Source organism: Camelina sativa, chromosome 9 (genome assembly GCF_000633955.1).
Source record: "Camelina sativa cultivar DH55 chromosome 9, Cs, whole genome shotgun sequence".
Taxonomy (NCBI): domain Eukaryota; kingdom Viridiplantae; phylum Streptophyta; class Magnoliopsida; order Brassicales; family Brassicaceae; genus Camelina; species Camelina sativa.
Window position 1 is genome coordinate 27,154,650 of NC_025693.1, and position 16,659 is coordinate 27,171,308.

At 37.2% G+C, this 16,659-nt stretch overlaps 2 protein-coding genes and 3 long non-coding RNA genes across 9 annotated transcripts; all 5 read right to left on the reverse strand.

Moving 5' to 3' along the window:
* Window positions 158-4,977, reverse strand: LOC104712514. 5 transcript variants are annotated; one of them, XR_002033255.1, is made up of 8 exons: window positions 4,798-4,977; window positions 4,549-4,641; window positions 4,391-4,427; window positions 3,342-3,401; window positions 3,194-3,241; window positions 2,953-3,067; window positions 841-983; window positions 158-241 (listed from the first exon to the last, which is right to left on the reverse strand). It is a non-coding gene; the product is annotated as an uncharacterized LOC104712514 (long non-coding RNA). The 5 variants fall into 5 exon arrangements; XR_002033254.1 differs by having other exon boundaries at window positions 4,391-4,424; window positions 4,553-4,641; window positions 4,765-4,977; XR_002033252.1 differs by having other exon boundaries at window positions 4,553-4,641; window positions 4,765-4,977.
* LOC109126194 lies at window positions 2,008-2,476 on the reverse strand. The gene is made up of 3 exons (XR_002033256.1): window positions 2,453-2,476; window positions 2,326-2,374; window positions 2,008-2,118 (listed from the first exon to the last, which is right to left on the reverse strand). It is a non-coding gene; the product is annotated as an uncharacterized LOC109126194 (long non-coding RNA).
* LOC104712512 lies at window positions 2,500-2,852 on the reverse strand. The gene is made up of 3 exons (XR_755520.1): window positions 2,793-2,852; window positions 2,678-2,709; window positions 2,500-2,557 (listed from the first exon to the last, which is right to left on the reverse strand). It is a non-coding gene; the product is annotated as an uncharacterized LOC104712512 (long non-coding RNA).
* LOC104712516 (MATH domain and coiled-coil domain-containing protein At2g42465-like) lies at window positions 5,410-5,962 on the reverse strand. The gene is made up of 2 exons (XM_010429429.1): window positions 5,906-5,962; window positions 5,410-5,814 (listed from the first exon to the last, which is right to left on the reverse strand). Exons 1-2 carry the CDS (start codon window positions 5,960-5,962, stop codon window positions 5,410-5,412), a joined length of 462 nt encoding a protein of 153 aa, XP_010427731.1.
* LOC104715760 (MATH domain and coiled-coil domain-containing protein At3g58270-like) lies at window positions 6,199-7,640 on the reverse strand. The gene is made up of 4 exons (XM_010433139.2): window positions 7,517-7,640; window positions 7,266-7,426; window positions 6,911-7,179; window positions 6,199-6,710 (listed from the first exon to the last, which is right to left on the reverse strand). The coding sequence occupies exons 1-4, from the start codon at window positions 7,621-7,623 to the stop codon at window positions 6,321-6,323; spliced, it is 927 nt and encodes a 308-aa protein (XP_010431441.1). The 5' UTR covers window positions 7,624-7,640; the 3' UTR covers window positions 6,199-6,320.

The following is a 16,659-nucleotide window of genomic DNA, read 5'->3' on the forward strand; positions in this document are numbered from 1 at the left end:
ACATTCACCATCATCTGCCTGATTATAATCGTCGTCATCATCATCGAAGTCTTGATTCTACAAAAACAAACATTTAAGAAGAAGAAAGTTTTAAAGCAACTTGAGAAGAAGAATCACAATGTTGCATTCCACCATTAATTTGGACAATAAGTGGAACCTGATCATAATCTCCGTAATCAGATTCTTCTCCCTCTAATTCTTCAACTTCTTCATCATTTTCTCCTTCTTCTTTCCCTTCAGCCTAACCAAACATAACTCAAAAACGTTAGTGTGTCTGTGTTCAGCTCAAAAGACAATTTTACTGCAAAATGTTTTGTTTTTCATACCTTATACTTAGCTTCAAGCTTTTCAAACACATCCAATTTATGAAACCCTGCAAAATAAAACATAAACCTGAGATTCTCGTTAAACTGTTGATAAAAAAGAACAAGAAACAAATAAAACACAATGTACCTGCTTCTTGACTCCATTTAGCTCTCTTAACAGATCGTTCTCTTCGAGTATCTGAAATTGCATTATAGTTTACAAATTAACAAATAGATATAACCTGCGATTACGCTAACTTAAAAGATTGGCAAATTAAAGTGGACGAGAAAGGAAGACGTATTGAGTCAAAGACACCTACAACTAAAAGAATCAGTTTGATATTGTTACCTTTTTGGTTCTGAATCTTCATCATTCTTCAAACCCATATAGCATATCTCCAATCTGCACAAAAATAGAGCATTAGAAGAAGCTTCGTTAACTATTGATTTTTTTTGAAGTCTGAACTAAAAGAACAACCTAGATAAAAAGCAAATTTGAGGAATCAGACAAGGAAAGAGACAGACCTATATATACCTTATACTTAGCTTCAAGCTTTTCAAACACATTCAATTTATGCAAAACGAATCATTTAGCTCTCTTCACAGGCCGCTCTTCGAGTATCTGAAATCGCATTACGATTTCTACCTTATACTTAATTTTAAGCTTTTCAAGCAAACCTGCAAAACGAAACATAAACCTGAGATTCTTGTTACACTGTTAAATATTAAAAAAAAAAAAAAAAGCCAGAAACAAATAAAAACACAATGTACCTGAAATTGCATTATGATTTTATAAGTTAACAATTGCATTGACTAGAAGATGAATCTACTAAAACAAATAAAAGAGAAGAGATGGATCAAAATCCAAACAAACCTCCAAGAAGCTCTTTAGGGGAATTTATCAGGACTAAGAAGAAGAAGAGAATCATAGAAAGATCCCTTCTTATTAGACTTGACCTTGGGCTTCAACGAGTCTCGTGCTCTGATATGATTGTGTAAAACTTTGAGAAAAAGCTCTTAGCTTTAAGAGGGGAAATACACAAAAGCAAATTTTGAGGAAGCGGACAAGGGAAGACAAATGCCTATATATATACCTTTTAATCAGTTTAAATGTTGTTATACTAACTGAGTTACTGTTAGAACGCCGGCGACTGAGAAATACGACGATAAATACGCCATGGAAACAACAAGGTCCTCCCATCCTCACTTGCAAAAGGACACTATGTAGCACCATATCAAAATTCATCAAAGATGGTAAGTGTTGATTAGAAGACAAGTGAGTGATCGTATATCAAATTCTCTTAATAATAACAAAATAAACTAACCGAGAATTTTACTCACACAGATGGTGAAAGAAGAGGATTTATTCCAGTGCAGGCATCATCCATAATTCTTCAGATTGGTAGAGCCGTCGAGCTAGTAGCTAGCTGTGATATGTTCACTAGTTTCCCCTGCAGTCAATGAGACAATCAATCAACACATGAAATTAAAAAAAAAAAAAACCAACAATCAGTCAAATTAATAATAAGATGAGAGAGTTAAAGAGAAATACGCCATGGAAACAACAAGGTCATCCCATCCTCACTTTCAAAAGGACATTGTCTTGCACCATATCTAAATTCATCAAAGATTCTGAGAGTTAATTAGAAGACGAGAGACAGTGATCATATATCAAAGGAATTTTACTTACACATGGCTTGATACTCGTGAATCAGATTGGTAGAGGTAACAGCTATGTTTGGAATCTCACATCAATGAAGTCCCAACAATACAATGATTCTTTATTACGCATATCTTAACTCATCACTCAGACCTGCAACCAAAACCATCAATGGTATTAAGAAAAAGCTCATCAATCACTAGAATCAGTTCTAGATTTGGCACTGCACTATGAAGTGTGAAATTGTTACTGGAAATTGTTCTTTTCATACCTTTTACTCAGCCTAACAAAACATAACTCAAAAACGTTATTGTGAAGAGCTCCGAAAAATAATTTACTGGAGGTTGTGTTTTTTCATACCTTAAACTTAGCTTCAAGCATTTTTCAAACACATCCAATTTATGCAAACCTGCAAAACGAAACATAAACCTGCGATTCTTGTTACACTGTTGATTAAAAAAACATAAACAAATAAAACACAATATACCTGCTTCTTGACTCCATTTAAAAAAGAAGAATCAGTTTGACGTTGTTACCTTTTTGGTTCTGACTGAATCTTCTTCATTCTTAAAACCCATAGCATATCTCCGATCTGCACAAAAACAGAGAATTAGAGGAAGCTTCCTTAATATATTCTTCTAAGTCTGAATTATAACAACCTTATTGAAAAAAAATCTGAGATTATATTACTGGAAATTGTTTCTTTTCATACCGTATACTTAGCTTCAAGCTTTTCAAGCAAACCTGCAAAACGAAACATAAACCTGAGATTCTTGTTACACTATTGATAAAACAAATAAAAAGAAGAAACAAATAGAACAATGTACCTGATTCTTGACCCCATCCATTTAGCTCTCTTCACAGGCCGAGCTCTTCTTCGAGTATCTGAAATTGCATTATGATTTATAAGTTAACAATTGCATTGACTAGAAGATGAATCTACTAAAACAAATAAAAGAGAAGAGATGAATCAAAATCCAAACAAACCTCCAAGAAGATCTTTAGGGGAAGTGATCAGGACTAAGAAGAAGAAGAGAATCATAGAAAGAAAGATCCCTTCTTATTAGACTTGACCTTGGGCTTCAACGAGTCCTCTCATTCTCTGATATGATTGTGAAAAAATTTGAGAAAAAGCTCTTAGCTTTAAGAGGGAAATACAGAAAAAAAAAAGAAGCAAATTTTGAGGAAGCGGACAAGGGAAGACAAAGACCTATATATATATATATACCTTTTAATCAATCAGTTTGAATGATGTTGTTACTTACTGTTAGAACGCCTGCGTTACTCAAAAGAAAGAAAACAATTAAAGAGCAAAAAATCGAGTCACTTTTATAAAAAGCGGACAAGGGAAAGACAAAAGACACAATTTTGATTACCTTTTTAATCGACCAGTTTGATATTGTAAGAACGCCGGCGACCCTTTAATTGTTCTGAATCTAAGGGCTCGACTGGTTCAAACGCTGCGGTTGCGGTTGCGGTTGCGGGAGATTGCGGAAGTGGGCGATTGCGGTTTCAAGCGTTATTAAGCGTTTTGAACGACTGGTTTAGCGGTTTAAAATTGGTGCGTTTGCGGGAGGTTTACGACTGGTTGACCAGCGGGTGCAATAGCGGTTGAAACATAAATAAATGTGATATATAATTATATAAATGTTTTAAAATATCAAAAACTTTATTAAACTTGATTTCTAATTAAAATTCATTAAAAATACTAAAATAATTATTTAAAAATAAATAAATTTCATAGTGAAATACTTATTACTTTATGCATTTGACTTTTTACCAAAACTTTAATCAAGTAATTTGATAAATGACTAAACATATGTTTTAGATCGTAAATCTTCTTTCTTAAATCTCACACACTCAATAAGTTCTGTGGGCCAGTATTTGCATCAATAGTTATGATCAAGCAAGAGTTGAGAAGAGTCACTCGTGATTTGTTTTTATATTTTTCACAAATAATCTTATTTTTTTAAATTTCTGATGAAATGTTATATTTATTTAGATTTTTTTGAACTTATGTGCGATGTACCATTAAATTTACATCAAGTTTTCGGGTTATTGTTAATTGAAATCTTATTTTCTTCCAATTGTTTATTTTTTAATATTCTCAATCGTATCCGTAGTTCATTTTCTCCCATCCTTAATGAATAAAATATTTAGGTAAAAGATATATATATATATATAAAATATTTCATTATCATTGATTTGTTTCAAGTTTTTTCAAAAAAAAAAAAAAATTCCAAACGCAAACGCCCGCAACCGCAAACGCTTGCGGGAAGCAGCTTTTGGAATTCAGCGGTTGGGAGCGATTGGAAGCGGCTGGGAGCGATTGAAAGCGATTTGTGTGATTGGCACCAACCGCTAGCAACCACTACCACCCGCAAACGCAGCGTTTGCGGGAAGTAGCGGGAGAACCAGTCGACACCTAAGTCATTGTCCTTCAGGTTGGAACACAACACCTGCTTCACTCAAAAGAAAGAAAACAAACAAACAAACTCTTGATTTTCAGAAAGCAAAAAACATTCACCACGAAAATCAAAACCGATTCATCTTAGGGTTTTAGAAGGAAACACGAAACGATACCTACTCTGAATTCTCCAGTCCGTTTGCTCTCTCTCTGTCTCGCTCTCTCACTCGCTCTGTCTCGCTCTTCCTGGTTGGAACACGAACAAAGACCTGTTTCACCCAAAAGAAAGAAACAAACCCATCAATTAAGAGCAAACCCATTACACAAACAAAAGCGAAACTCTTGATTTCAGAAAGCAAAAACATTCACCACGAAAATCAAAATCGATTCACCTTAGGGTTTAAGAAGGAAACACGAAACAATACCTCCTCTGACTTCTTCATGTCTGTTTGCTCTCTCTCTCTCTCTCTCTTGTCGCCATTATAATCGAACCCTCTCTCTCGCTCTCTGAATAAGTGAAGAGCGTTTGTGAACTGATTATGATTTTTCTACCTGAGACAGAGTCGGTGTATTTATAAACAGAGACGACCGATATAAAAAAAAGAAAAAAGGAAATAACCCTAACGCCAAAAACGAAATCACATTTTTTGCTAATTAAATCAGTAATCACTATAAGAAGCCAAAAAGAACATTATACTAACCAGTTTTGCCACTGGGCTTCTATAATTGGGCCTCACTAATTCGTATTTTTCCACTGGGCCTAACAATCGAACTATGTTTCTCTTGGGAGACAACTCACAATACAATGTACGTATTTTATGTGTCACAAACTCACAAACAATTTATAAATTAGAAGAGATGAAGACATAAAGCGTTAACAATATTATCGGAGAAGAACATAACAAGAAAACTTTTGAAATCAAGGTAACAAAGATGTGGTCTTTTATTCAATCATCCCTGTAATTAGATGACGCCACATATCCTTAAGTACGTACGTAAGACCGTTATTAGGCTTTCATGACTGGTGACTTTCTAATTCAAACAACATCCTCGAAACCAAGTCGAGCACTGTCGGATCTAGCTTCGTTCTCTTCATTCTTCCGTTCCGTTTCAAGAGCCCACAACACACGCCTCTGTTCCACGATCATACCATCCAGCTCTCTCATCCGAGCCCCACGTGCTTCCATTTTCTTCTTCTTCACGCAAAGCTCCTCCAGCTTCTTTTTCAACCAGTCCAACTCGAAACCTACCTCCACCAGTTCATAGAGCGTGTTCTCCGCATCTCTTAGCTCCTCCTCTGTTAGCTCCTGAGGAGCTAAGCAAATTATGTCGATGAGATCGAGGAGGTTGTTCATGTAAGCATTCTTCACCATTTGGTTCTTCGGACGAATGTTCATTGCGGTTTCTGGGTGTTTTTCAAAGATTCTCCTAACACAGTCCACCTGAGAACGAGATTAACGTAAAAACTACAAACCTTACTTAATAATATGAAGAGAAGATTGGAGTTACAATGGAGATGTTTTTTTTTCTCACCTCTGAATAGAAAATTCGAAAGCCATTGACCTCCACGGTTCCATCACCATTCCACATTGTTACGATCAAAGTCTTTCGTGATACGGAGAAGTTGTAATGACAGAGCTGGCAAAAGGAGTTTTGTGTGTTTGAGGAGTTTCTTGCTGTAACTGATGATATATAAATGAAGAAGATGCATGAATCTCAAATAGTTAAGCGTGAGCTAATAATCGTAACTTATATAAAACTGTCATAATTAATAGCATTCGAATATTAATAGCGTCACACGTCAAGCTACTCGTTTTGGCAAAGACTATATACTCTGTTCATACATCCAACGTCATTTACTTTTTCATCAAGAAACACACAGTGCAATAAAGAAACTTAGACGCAGTCATCATTCATCAACCACAAAACAAAACAAAAATTCCTAAAGTTAATTTTCACAAAATGTCGAACCCCTTAACTGGGATATATTAGTTAAAACAGAACAAAGAGAGACCAGAACACCAAAAAACACTAAAACCAAACTCCACGTCCTTAGGAACAGAAAACGATCAGAAGCTGGGCCTGGGGCCTCCAAAATCTCTGCCTTGGATGCGTTGTATTTATCCATCTGAGCTTTAAAGTCTTTGGACTTCTGCTCGAAGTCATGCAGGTGTTGCCTCTTTTCACACACCCGGACAGATTTATACTTACTTTCTTTTACTTCATCAAGTTTCTTCTTCATCATGTATACCAGAGCAGCTTCTGCATCAGACAGATCATCCTTGGATTGTTCCTCAGGTCCTTTGTGTTCTTCAAATATACACCTCGCTAAACCCACCTTTGAGTAAAAAGAAGGTGTGATCAAAACCAAAACCAATAGGACACAAACCTCACCCTAATCAAATTTCAAAGTTCAAACAGAAACAATTTTTCAAAAAGAAAAACACCACATATTACGCTTCCAAATCAACAAAAAGCAGCTGATGGTGAAGTGTATATCAAGCGAAGTTTGAATCTTTCTCAAGTATTCTTACGTACCTGTGAAGGAAGAACTTGAAACCCATTGACATCCACCAAATCTCCTGGGATGTCCTCGTCATCATTATTGTGCTTCATCGTTTTCAGAGGTTTGGTTGCCTCCTTAGATTCCTCTGGTACATCTAATTTGCCAATAACTTCAAGAACATCTAACTCAACAACAATCTTGAGTTCATCGTTCAAAAGATATCCACCATCTATGTCATGAAGGCAAATCATAGATGTAAAACCCCAGTTTGGTGCCTTCTGGTCTAGCCAGTTTCTTGTTACTGCGAAAGATACATAGTCAAAACAAGCACTACCCAACACAAGTCCTACGACTAAAAGAGAAAAAAGTTATCGGAAGAATAATCACCTTTCACTAGTGAGAGATTCTCATGAAATTGGTTTACTAGAGTAAACGTAAAAGATACGTTCCTTCTACACTCAGAAGGCAATGATTCATAATCAGCAACTTCCAGATACAGAGAAAAATTATTAGGGCTGTTATTTCCCTCGGGATAGGCCAGAAGACGCCTGCAAGCAAAAACCAACATTAAACTACAATGGATGTGACTCACATTAATTGATAGCGTAAACGATATTACAAACTTTTGTTTTTCTTACCACTTGCAGCCGCTGATCACAAATTCGTCTGAATAGATTTTCTCAGATTGCAAAGTGGAAAAATTCTTAATCACCCAAGTAAACTTTTTATCAACTTGATTCCCCATTGAATACTCCTTTTGCAATCAAACTACCAAAACATGAAGAAGAGCTTATTAAGCCCTAGAATCTCGAGCAACAAATCCAAAACAGAGATTTACAGTTGCCTTGAGAAATCGATCGAAGCGTAATACACTCTTAGACATCAATTTATAAAATTACTAACGAACATAGTGCAGGATCAAATCAAAGACTAGAAAGATCAATGGTTCAGGATTTACCAGGAATTATAATAGGACTGATTTCGAGTAGGCACACGAGGATTGCAAATCGCTAAAGGAACTCTTAGGGTTTTACTGTTGGTGGCGGTTCCTTTATATTATGATCACAAGCCACCTACCTAGCCCATCATTTTCTGACATGTCATTTTTTATAAAAAAAATTAAGTAAAGAAAAAATAAGGTAATCCTAATTTTTTCTTTCTAAACAAATATCCTTATGATGTTTAAAAAAATGAAAAAAAATCCTTATCTTTTTAAACCATGCATAATTTTCAAGTTTAATCTTATTAGTGTTGTAAAGCATTGAGGACGGATCTCCATAACCGGTACATACACGTCCAAGCCCATAAGACCCGTGGTCTTGTCTATTTCATATTTCTAGTCGGTTTTGTACTAAGGGTTATCGACTCCTATATATATGTATTATTTCGATTGAATGATTAATAAAAATAAGAGAATACAACTTCAAGTTTCTCTACTTTCACAACACGTTATCATCACGAATTTTCCCTAAACTCCAACTGAGAAAATTCCTAAAACCCTAAACCGCCGCACACCATCCTTTGTTCTTCCAAGCTCTCAACCGGATCAAGTTCGTGATTGTTCAAGCTCGGCGATCGGTTCTAGTTCGAGATCAATCCGTGTTCGTGGTCAGCTCATGTCGTGATCGTTGCTTGTTCGTGACCAGTCCGAGGTTCGTTGCTAGTTCGTGATCAAACTCAAGTTACATCTGAGGTCTTTAGCTCCCGGATCAATTCCAGTCAACCCCCAAACGGTGTTAAGGTAAATAACTCAAACCCATCATACATATATATATATATATCGAACCTGATCTTAATCTATTAGGACATCTCCAATAGTCCTCTATTTTTGCCTCTATAATAGAGGAACTCTTATAAGTGAGTTTTACTCCAATAGTCCTCTATTCTCACCTCTAAAATAGAAATTGCTATTTTTTCCTCTATTTATAGGGGAACCCTATTTTTTTTTACAAAGGTTCCTCTATAAATAGAAAAAAAAAATAGCAATATCTATTTTAGAGGTGAGAATAGAGGACCATTGGAGTAAAACTCACCTCTATTATAGAGTTTCTCTATTATAGAGAAAAAAATAGAGAAAACCATTGGAGATGGTCTTAGAACCCTAAAAACCTGCAATTACACAATCAACATAACCAAACCTTAAATTAAACCCTAAAGTCTAAAACTTTGAAATCTGATTGTTTGAGGTTTAAGAATTGTTTAGGATAGATTAATTGTTGTTGATTGATTGTGATATGTCTTGCTTGGAATACTAAGATCATAAACTTAGAATCGAAATAGTTCTATGTCTTGCATGAAACCCTATAGTTAAAATCCTAAAGAAAATCGGAAACCTAGAGAAATTAGTTTTCCTAAAACTTTTGTCTTAATCCTAACTAGAAAAAAGAAATCTTATCTAGAGAAAAGCAAAACTTAATAAAAGGAAAAACCCCTAAAATAGAAAATTGCTTGCATGTTTCTCTTGTTCATACTAGATCATAAATTTATCTAGGATTGTTTTCATGCATATATTTAAACCACAAAATTATGTATAAAGGCATGGCATGTTTCGGTCTTAATACCGTATGGCCTAGTCTAAATTTGTGGCATGGTTCGGTCTTCAATACCGCATGGCCTAGTCTAAATTTGTGGCATGGTTCGGTCTTAAAAACCGCATGGCCTAGAAGAAATTTAATTGCATGGTTCGGTCTTAAATACCGCATGATAATGATCAGATGCATGTTTTGTATTGTGTAGATGGCAAAGATCAACAATCTCCAATATGCTGCCCTTAATGTCTCTGGAGACAACTATTTACAATGGGCATTGGACACTAAGATTAATCTGAAATCAAAAGACCTATGCGAATGCAGTGAGGATGATAATGATTGCACTGAAAAGAGTAGGTATAAGGCGATCTTGCTAATACGCCACCACCTTGCTGAGAGTCTCAAGAACCAGTACCTTACCATTGAGAATCCTCTTGACCTTTGGACAGAGTTGAAAAACAGATATGGACACCAAAAGACGGTGCTCCTACCAAAGGCTCAATTCGATTGGAAAAATCTAATGATCCAGGATTTTAAATCCGTGGATGAGTATAATTTAGAGCTATTTAAGATAGTCTCGATCTTGAAACTATGTGGTAAGGCGGTTACTGAGGAAGACTTGCTAGAGAAAACATTCTTAACCTTTCGCACCAATAACACACTGCTTCAGCAACAGTATCGTGAAAAGGGCTTTAAGACATATGCAAGTCTCATATCTTGTTTGCTACTTGCTGAGCAAAAAAAATGAGCTATTATTGATGAACAATGCAATGAGACCTCCTGGTTCAGCCCCATTACCAGAAGCTCACAAAACTAAAGTAAACCAAAAGGAGCCTAAAGAGCCTAAAGAGACTAAAGAGTTTAACTACGTTCAGAGAGGCAAGTATCACGGCCGTGGCCGTGGTGGTCGTGGAAATTACCAAGGAAACCACTATGATGGTTATGGCCGTGGGAACCGATCCGACTTTGGTCGTGGTCGAAGTAGAGGCCGCAAAATTTTCAAACTGCAACACAAGACTAAATCGGTTTGCCACCGATGTGGTATGGGAATCATTGGGCTAAGACGTGCAGGACACCTAAGCATCTTATTGATCTCTATCAAGAGAGTTTGAAAAAGAATCCAGAAGCTAATCTGGTTCATCTCGATGGTGAGGGAGATTTCGACCATGAGAAAGATGATTTATTGGATTATGAGTCTTCTGATTACCTAAGAGAGGATAATTACATTTAACATTGGTTATTTTGATTTATTTTAATTCTCTATGTTTTATGGCTTTGAATTTTATTGAATTATAATTTTGGTTTAAATTCAATTATTTTTTTTTTAATATGAAATTGTTTGTTTTATTACTTTATGTTTAAAACATAAATTCTTGTCCATATTAGAAATAGCTGAGGACAAGAACATACTTGGTGGATAGTGGATCAAGTCATACAATTTTGAAGGACAAGAGATATTTTATTAATCTCATTTTGAAAAATGCCAATATTAGCACAATAGCGGGTATAGCAAGTCTAATTGAAGGCTACGGCCATGCTCATATACTTTTACTTAATGACACACATCTTGAAATAAGTGATGCTTTATATTCACCCAGTTCAAAGAGGAGCTTATTGAGTTTTAAGGACATTCGTTTGAATGGTTTCCATGTTGAAACAAAGGATGAAGGAAACCAAGAGTTCCTATATATTACTGAAATCACCCAAGGCCATAAGAAAGTCCTAGCGACTATACCCGCATTATCTACTGGTCTTTACCATGCTAAAATTAATATGATAGAGGCTAATATGGCAATGAACAAGATGTTCAATGAACAATTCACTTTATGGCATGACCGGCTTGGCCATCCCGGTTCAAACATGATGCGTAAGCTAATATTGAATTCAAATGGGCACACTATTAAAGAGAGACGAGTTATCCCTAAAAATCTTACGTGTGTAGCAGGTGCACAAGGGAAACTCATTATAAGGCCATCACCAGTAAAAGTCACTAAGGAGACTTTAAATTTTCTGGAAAGGATACAAGGAGATATATGTGGACCAATACACCCACCTTGTGAGGCGTTTAGATATTTTATAGTCCTTATTGATGCATCGACCAAATGGTCGCATGTTTTTCTATTATCCACAAGAAACCTAGCATTTGCTAGATTGCTGGCCCAGATCACACGTCTGCGAGCCCATTTTCCAGATTTTCCACTTAAGACTATACGTCTAGATAATGATGGTGAATTTACATCCCAAGCGTTTAATGATTATTGTATGTCCATGGGGGTAAGCGTGGAACATCATGTGGCACATGTACATACACATAATGGATTAGCTGAATCCTTCATTAAATGAATTCAATTGATTGCTCGACCATTACTCATGAGGTCGAAGCTTCCTGTGTCGGCTTGGGGACACACAGTATTACATGCAGCAGAGCTTATACGCATCAGGCCATCTAGTGAACATAAATATTCACCATCCCAATTACTAACGGGTCATGAGCCAGACATATCTCATCTAAAGACATTCGGGTGTGCCGTTTATGTATCGATTGCACCACCACAAAGAACAAAGATGGGACCTCAATGGTTGGATATGATTCTCCCACCATTATTAAGTATCTAGAGCCAACTACGGGTGATTTATTTAAGGCTAGATACGCGGATTGTCAGTTCGCTGAATCCGAATTTTCTACATTGGGTGGAGAGACAAACAAGCTGGTCAAAGAAATATCATGAAATCAAACATCCTTAAATTGGCAAGATCCTCGGACTCTAGCATTGAGGCAGAGGTCCAAAAGATTATACATTTACAAAAGCTAGCTAATCAATTGCCAGATTCCTTTGCTGACCCAAAGAGAGTTATGAAATCGTACATACCAGCTTGTAATGCACCAGTACGTATTGATGTTCAAAAGGAACAATCAAGTTGCTACAGATCCTAAGGCATGTTTGAAACGTGGACCAATAGGTTCCAAAGATAAGAATCCTCGAAAATCAGAGAAAGATGCAAATCAAACCGAGGTTAAAGAAATTATAGACATGGCCGCGGCAGACCCTAAGGAACCAATAAATGAGGTTTGGGACGCTGAACCTCAAGGTCCTGAAGGTATTGATAATAATGAGATCTCAATAAATTATATCATGTCTGGAATTCAATGGAACCGTAAAGATGTCGACATTGATGAAATATTTGCATACAAGGTAGCACTTGAAATAAATGAGGATCATGAACCCACGTTTATATTAGAGTGCACTCAAGGAAAAGATTGGTTAAAATGGAAATAAGCCATTGACGTGGAGTTGAATTCATTAAAGAAAAGGAATGTGTTTGGTCCGATCTTAAGGACACCATTCGAATGACTTTTAACTTTATTTACTTCATAAAATAAGTTCATAAAACATTAATACGAAGATGGCGCCAGGCATAAGGCCAAAATACGACAAATTAAATTTTTACAAAAACGACTTGCAAAGGCAATGCAATTCTACATCGGCTGGCCTAACGTCCTGCGCTCCCCCTAAGGATTTTCCCCACTAAGGTTACCTGCAACACAAATATGGAGTCTTGAGTGCTAACACTCAGTGAGTTTGGAAACCTAACAAGAAACCAAACCCAACCCCAACCCCAGCAACCAACACACAACATGCAAGCAAAGAAAATATGAGAGCCTAAGCTAACAACATGCAATGCTAAGCTATCAACATGCAAGACGAAGCTATCAACATGCAAGCCTAAGCAACAACACACACAATCAGAGACAACAATGCGGAAGATAGTGAGCTAAGCAAACTAATCTAGCAAGCAATCAACAATCAAGCAAGCAAGCAATAAAAGCAATTAAGCAATTAAATAAGCAAGCAAGCAAACAACAACTACAACAACAATTAACTTGAATAAAAGAGAAAATTAAATTAATCTTTTAAACAAGTTTTAGTTATGGGCCCGGTATGCTTCCTCTCCTCAATACTCTTGTGAACACCCGTGCTGCAGCCACAAAGGCACGCAACCAGAACATCACTCAAGCTACACCGTCGTGTAGACAACATCGGCCAGGGTAGCGAGCCCAGTAACCTCCAAGCTCTTCGTAACCAACCCTACAAACACACGAACATGGGTTGCATATCGCGGCTGCATGTGGTACAGAATATGAGGACAGCCATACTGAGTCTTACTACGCTAGCCGGAATTTCTCGCGGACTAAACGCATTAAGACTTATAACAATTTTGATACCTTGAGTTTTTATAGTTTTTAAGCTCATAAATTTACAAGTATCCTTACCAAATTCAAGCTCTCCGGCACTAGAATCCTGTGTACGGGCATTTCACCTCGCACACGGTCTAGTACCGAGACTAACTTCTTAGCAAGTGCAATTAAACAAGAAATTTAAGCAAGAAAATCAAGTAAAATGCAACTATGCTACATGCAACTTCAGAAACTATAATGAAATCTAGAGACTAAGCTAAGCACACAACAACACTAACATGCAACATGCACTTCAAAGAATCTAGAGAAATATCTAGAGACTACTTGAGTTCTTATGATTTTGCTCATGCGAACCGTGCAATAGATGGATGTCTTTAATTCCCCATCTAGTCCGGTAAAAAGAGCATGAACTCACACAACAACAAGCATCAAAGATACTAGAATGAAAATTCTAGAGACTAAGAGCTAAAATCTAACATGCAATGCACAAAAGCAACATGCACACACAAACAAGCAACAAAGAAATTAGAATGAAAATTCTAGAGACTAAGCGCTAGACACAACCTCACACCAACATGCAACTAAACAAAGAAACGAGACTTAACTATTTAGAATTTAATCTAGAAGAAAATAAACGAATCTACCCCAAAACCCAACAAAAATGCAAAGATTTAACTCATAAATCCTAAGCAAAACCAACAAAACCCCACCTATCATGTGCCATATCACATGCATCGAAACTCACCTGGACTTGGCTGAAAGGAACATATCCAACAGACTTCTAGTCCTAGCTAGCGACGCGGAACGGCCTAAGCAGACGCGGCCAGCTACTCGCGGAAGAGAAAAGCTGCTAAGGAAGAACACTCTCTCCCTAACTCTCTCTAGCTTTCTCTCTAACTTTCTTATTTTCTCTAAGGAATGAAGACCAACGAAAATGGTCTCTAAGGGTTCTATTTATAGTGGAATGGTGTGAGCTTTGGGAGGCAAATCCAGCCAATGCATGGCAAGCACTTCTCTTCTCTTCTCCACTCCTTTAGGCGCACACTTGGGTAATTTGTGAGCCACAAAAATTGCATGAACCACACTTGTCCAATGGAATTTTCTTTGTCTCCCACCAACTCTTGCATGAATCCTTATTGGCCACTTTTTAGAAAGTAGAAATGATGATGCTTCCCGCTTCTATTTTGTTTTAGAGATGCCATAGAATATTCCACTCATATTCTCCCACTAACTTGCATGCTTCCTCATTGGTCAATTTTGATAACACAAAATTCCCTTAAATTCTAGAATTTGTCGGATCGGCCGGTCGTCGGTCATCTCTCGGCGACACTCGATCCATCTCGACACTCTCGGCAACTCTCTCGGACATTCTCGGCAACTCTCAGACATCCTCGGCAATTCTCGGACATTCTCGGCAATTCTCGGCAACTCTCGGCAATTCTCGGCAACACTCGGACATCTCTCGGATGTCTCGGCAACTCTCGGACTTTACCGTCCTTCTCGGCATTTCTCAGTCTTCCCGCATATGCAGTTTCTGAGTAAACCGCAAACTCCCGATCGGTCTTAGGGTCTCGATCGCACATTCGGTCACTTCGGTCTTGGCTCGGCCATCTTCCGACTCACGAATTTTTCCTCGGACTTCCTCCGGTCGATCTCCTTTATTTTCTCTCCTCTTCCTTTTTGAGTTCTTTCCAAGTCGTTTCTTCGACTTTTATTTTTGGGATTTTTGCCTTTAGTGAGGGTCACTACAGTGAGTGTGTTTGGTTGAGATCGATGACTCAACACATCAGGTTAGATTGTGGCATGGCCGATGACAAGGAACCAACCGTTATATATAAGGACAACACCGCTTGCATCGCACAGCTAAAGGAATGATACATCAAGGGAGATCGGACGAAGCACATTTTACCTAAGTTCTTCTTCACACATGAACTACAAAAGACCGGAGAGGTTCAAGTGGTGCAAGTTCCATCTTGCGACAATTCAGCCGATCTCTTCACCAAGTCATTACCGACATTAACATTCAAGAAGCTCACGCATCAGATTGGAATGCGGAGACTCAAGGACTTTTAGTGATGCTTAGAACATGGGAAGTAATACGTGATGTACTCTTTTTCCTTCACCATGGTTTTGTCCCACTGGGTTTTCCTGGTAAGGTTTTAATGAGACAACATCCCCAAGGGTATTATGGTGATCTCTTAGCATCTGCACGATTATGTCATCCAAAGGAGAGTGTTGTAAAACATTGAGGATAGATCTCCATAACCAGTCCATACACGTCCAAGCCCATAAGATCCGTGATCTTGTCTATTTCATATTCCTAATCAGTTTTGTACTAAGGGTTATCTACCCCTATATATAGGGTTGTAAATTGGTCTGACCATAACCAAATGGGCATGTCCATTTGGACACATACCATTTATGGTTATTTACGGTCAATGCCCAAATATACCCACACCCAAATCTGTCCAAACCAAATTGGACCATGACCAATTGGTTTGTCCATTGGTTAAAATACACCCATATTCATAATTTACTAAAGGTTCATAAACTCATAATTATAAAGGTTCATAAACTCATAATTGGTCTGACCGATCAAGACTCATAATTTACTAAAAGTTCATAAAACAAAGAGATTCGCTGAAGCTCCATATTTATAGTCTTATAGACTTATAGACTTATAGGCTGAGGAGCCAAAGAAGAGCAATCACTGGCTTTTTCTTCCCTCCATCTGATCTCCCCCTCATCTCCAATCACTAATACCAAGAGATTCTACGAAAACAAATATAAGATCCTGATCAATGACATTAACAAATCAACATTTTATAAAGACAGTATCGACAAGTTATAAGAATTAGTAAGTACTAAGTACCTTCTAAGTAACTCTGATCTTCTTTCTTACACCTTCTCCTTCTTTCGTAATTGTGTTAGAGTAAACCCAGAAACTGAAAAATCAAAATCAAACCCAGTATCAAAACCCAAAAACCCAAAAACCCACAAACCCACTTGAGGAATCAAAATCAAATCTGTACGTTTACAACCCTAGATGACGAGA

Bases quoted from the DNA above. Each gene is read 5' to 3' on its own strand.
- LOC104715760 (XM_010433139.2), bottom strand. From the start codon at position 7,623: ATGGGGAATCAAGTTGATAAAAAGTTTACTTGGGTGATTAAGAATTTT. The intron at 7,427-7,516 runs GTAAGAAAAACA...TTTTGCTTGCAG, and splicing joins GTGATCAGCGGCTGCAAGTG to GCGTCTTCTGGCCTATCCCG. The intron at 7,180-7,265 runs GTGATTATTCTT...TATCTTTCGCAG, and splicing joins GAATCTCTCACTAGTGAAAG to TAACAAGAAACTGGCTAGAC.
- LOC104712516 (XM_010429429.1), bottom strand. From the start codon at position 5,962: ATGTGGAATGGTGATGGAACCGTGGAGGTCAATGGCTTTCGAATTTTC. The intron at 5,815-5,905 runs GTGAGAAAAAAA...TCTCGTTCTCAG, and splicing joins TTCGAATTTTCTATTCAGAG to GTGGACTGTGTTAGGAGAAT.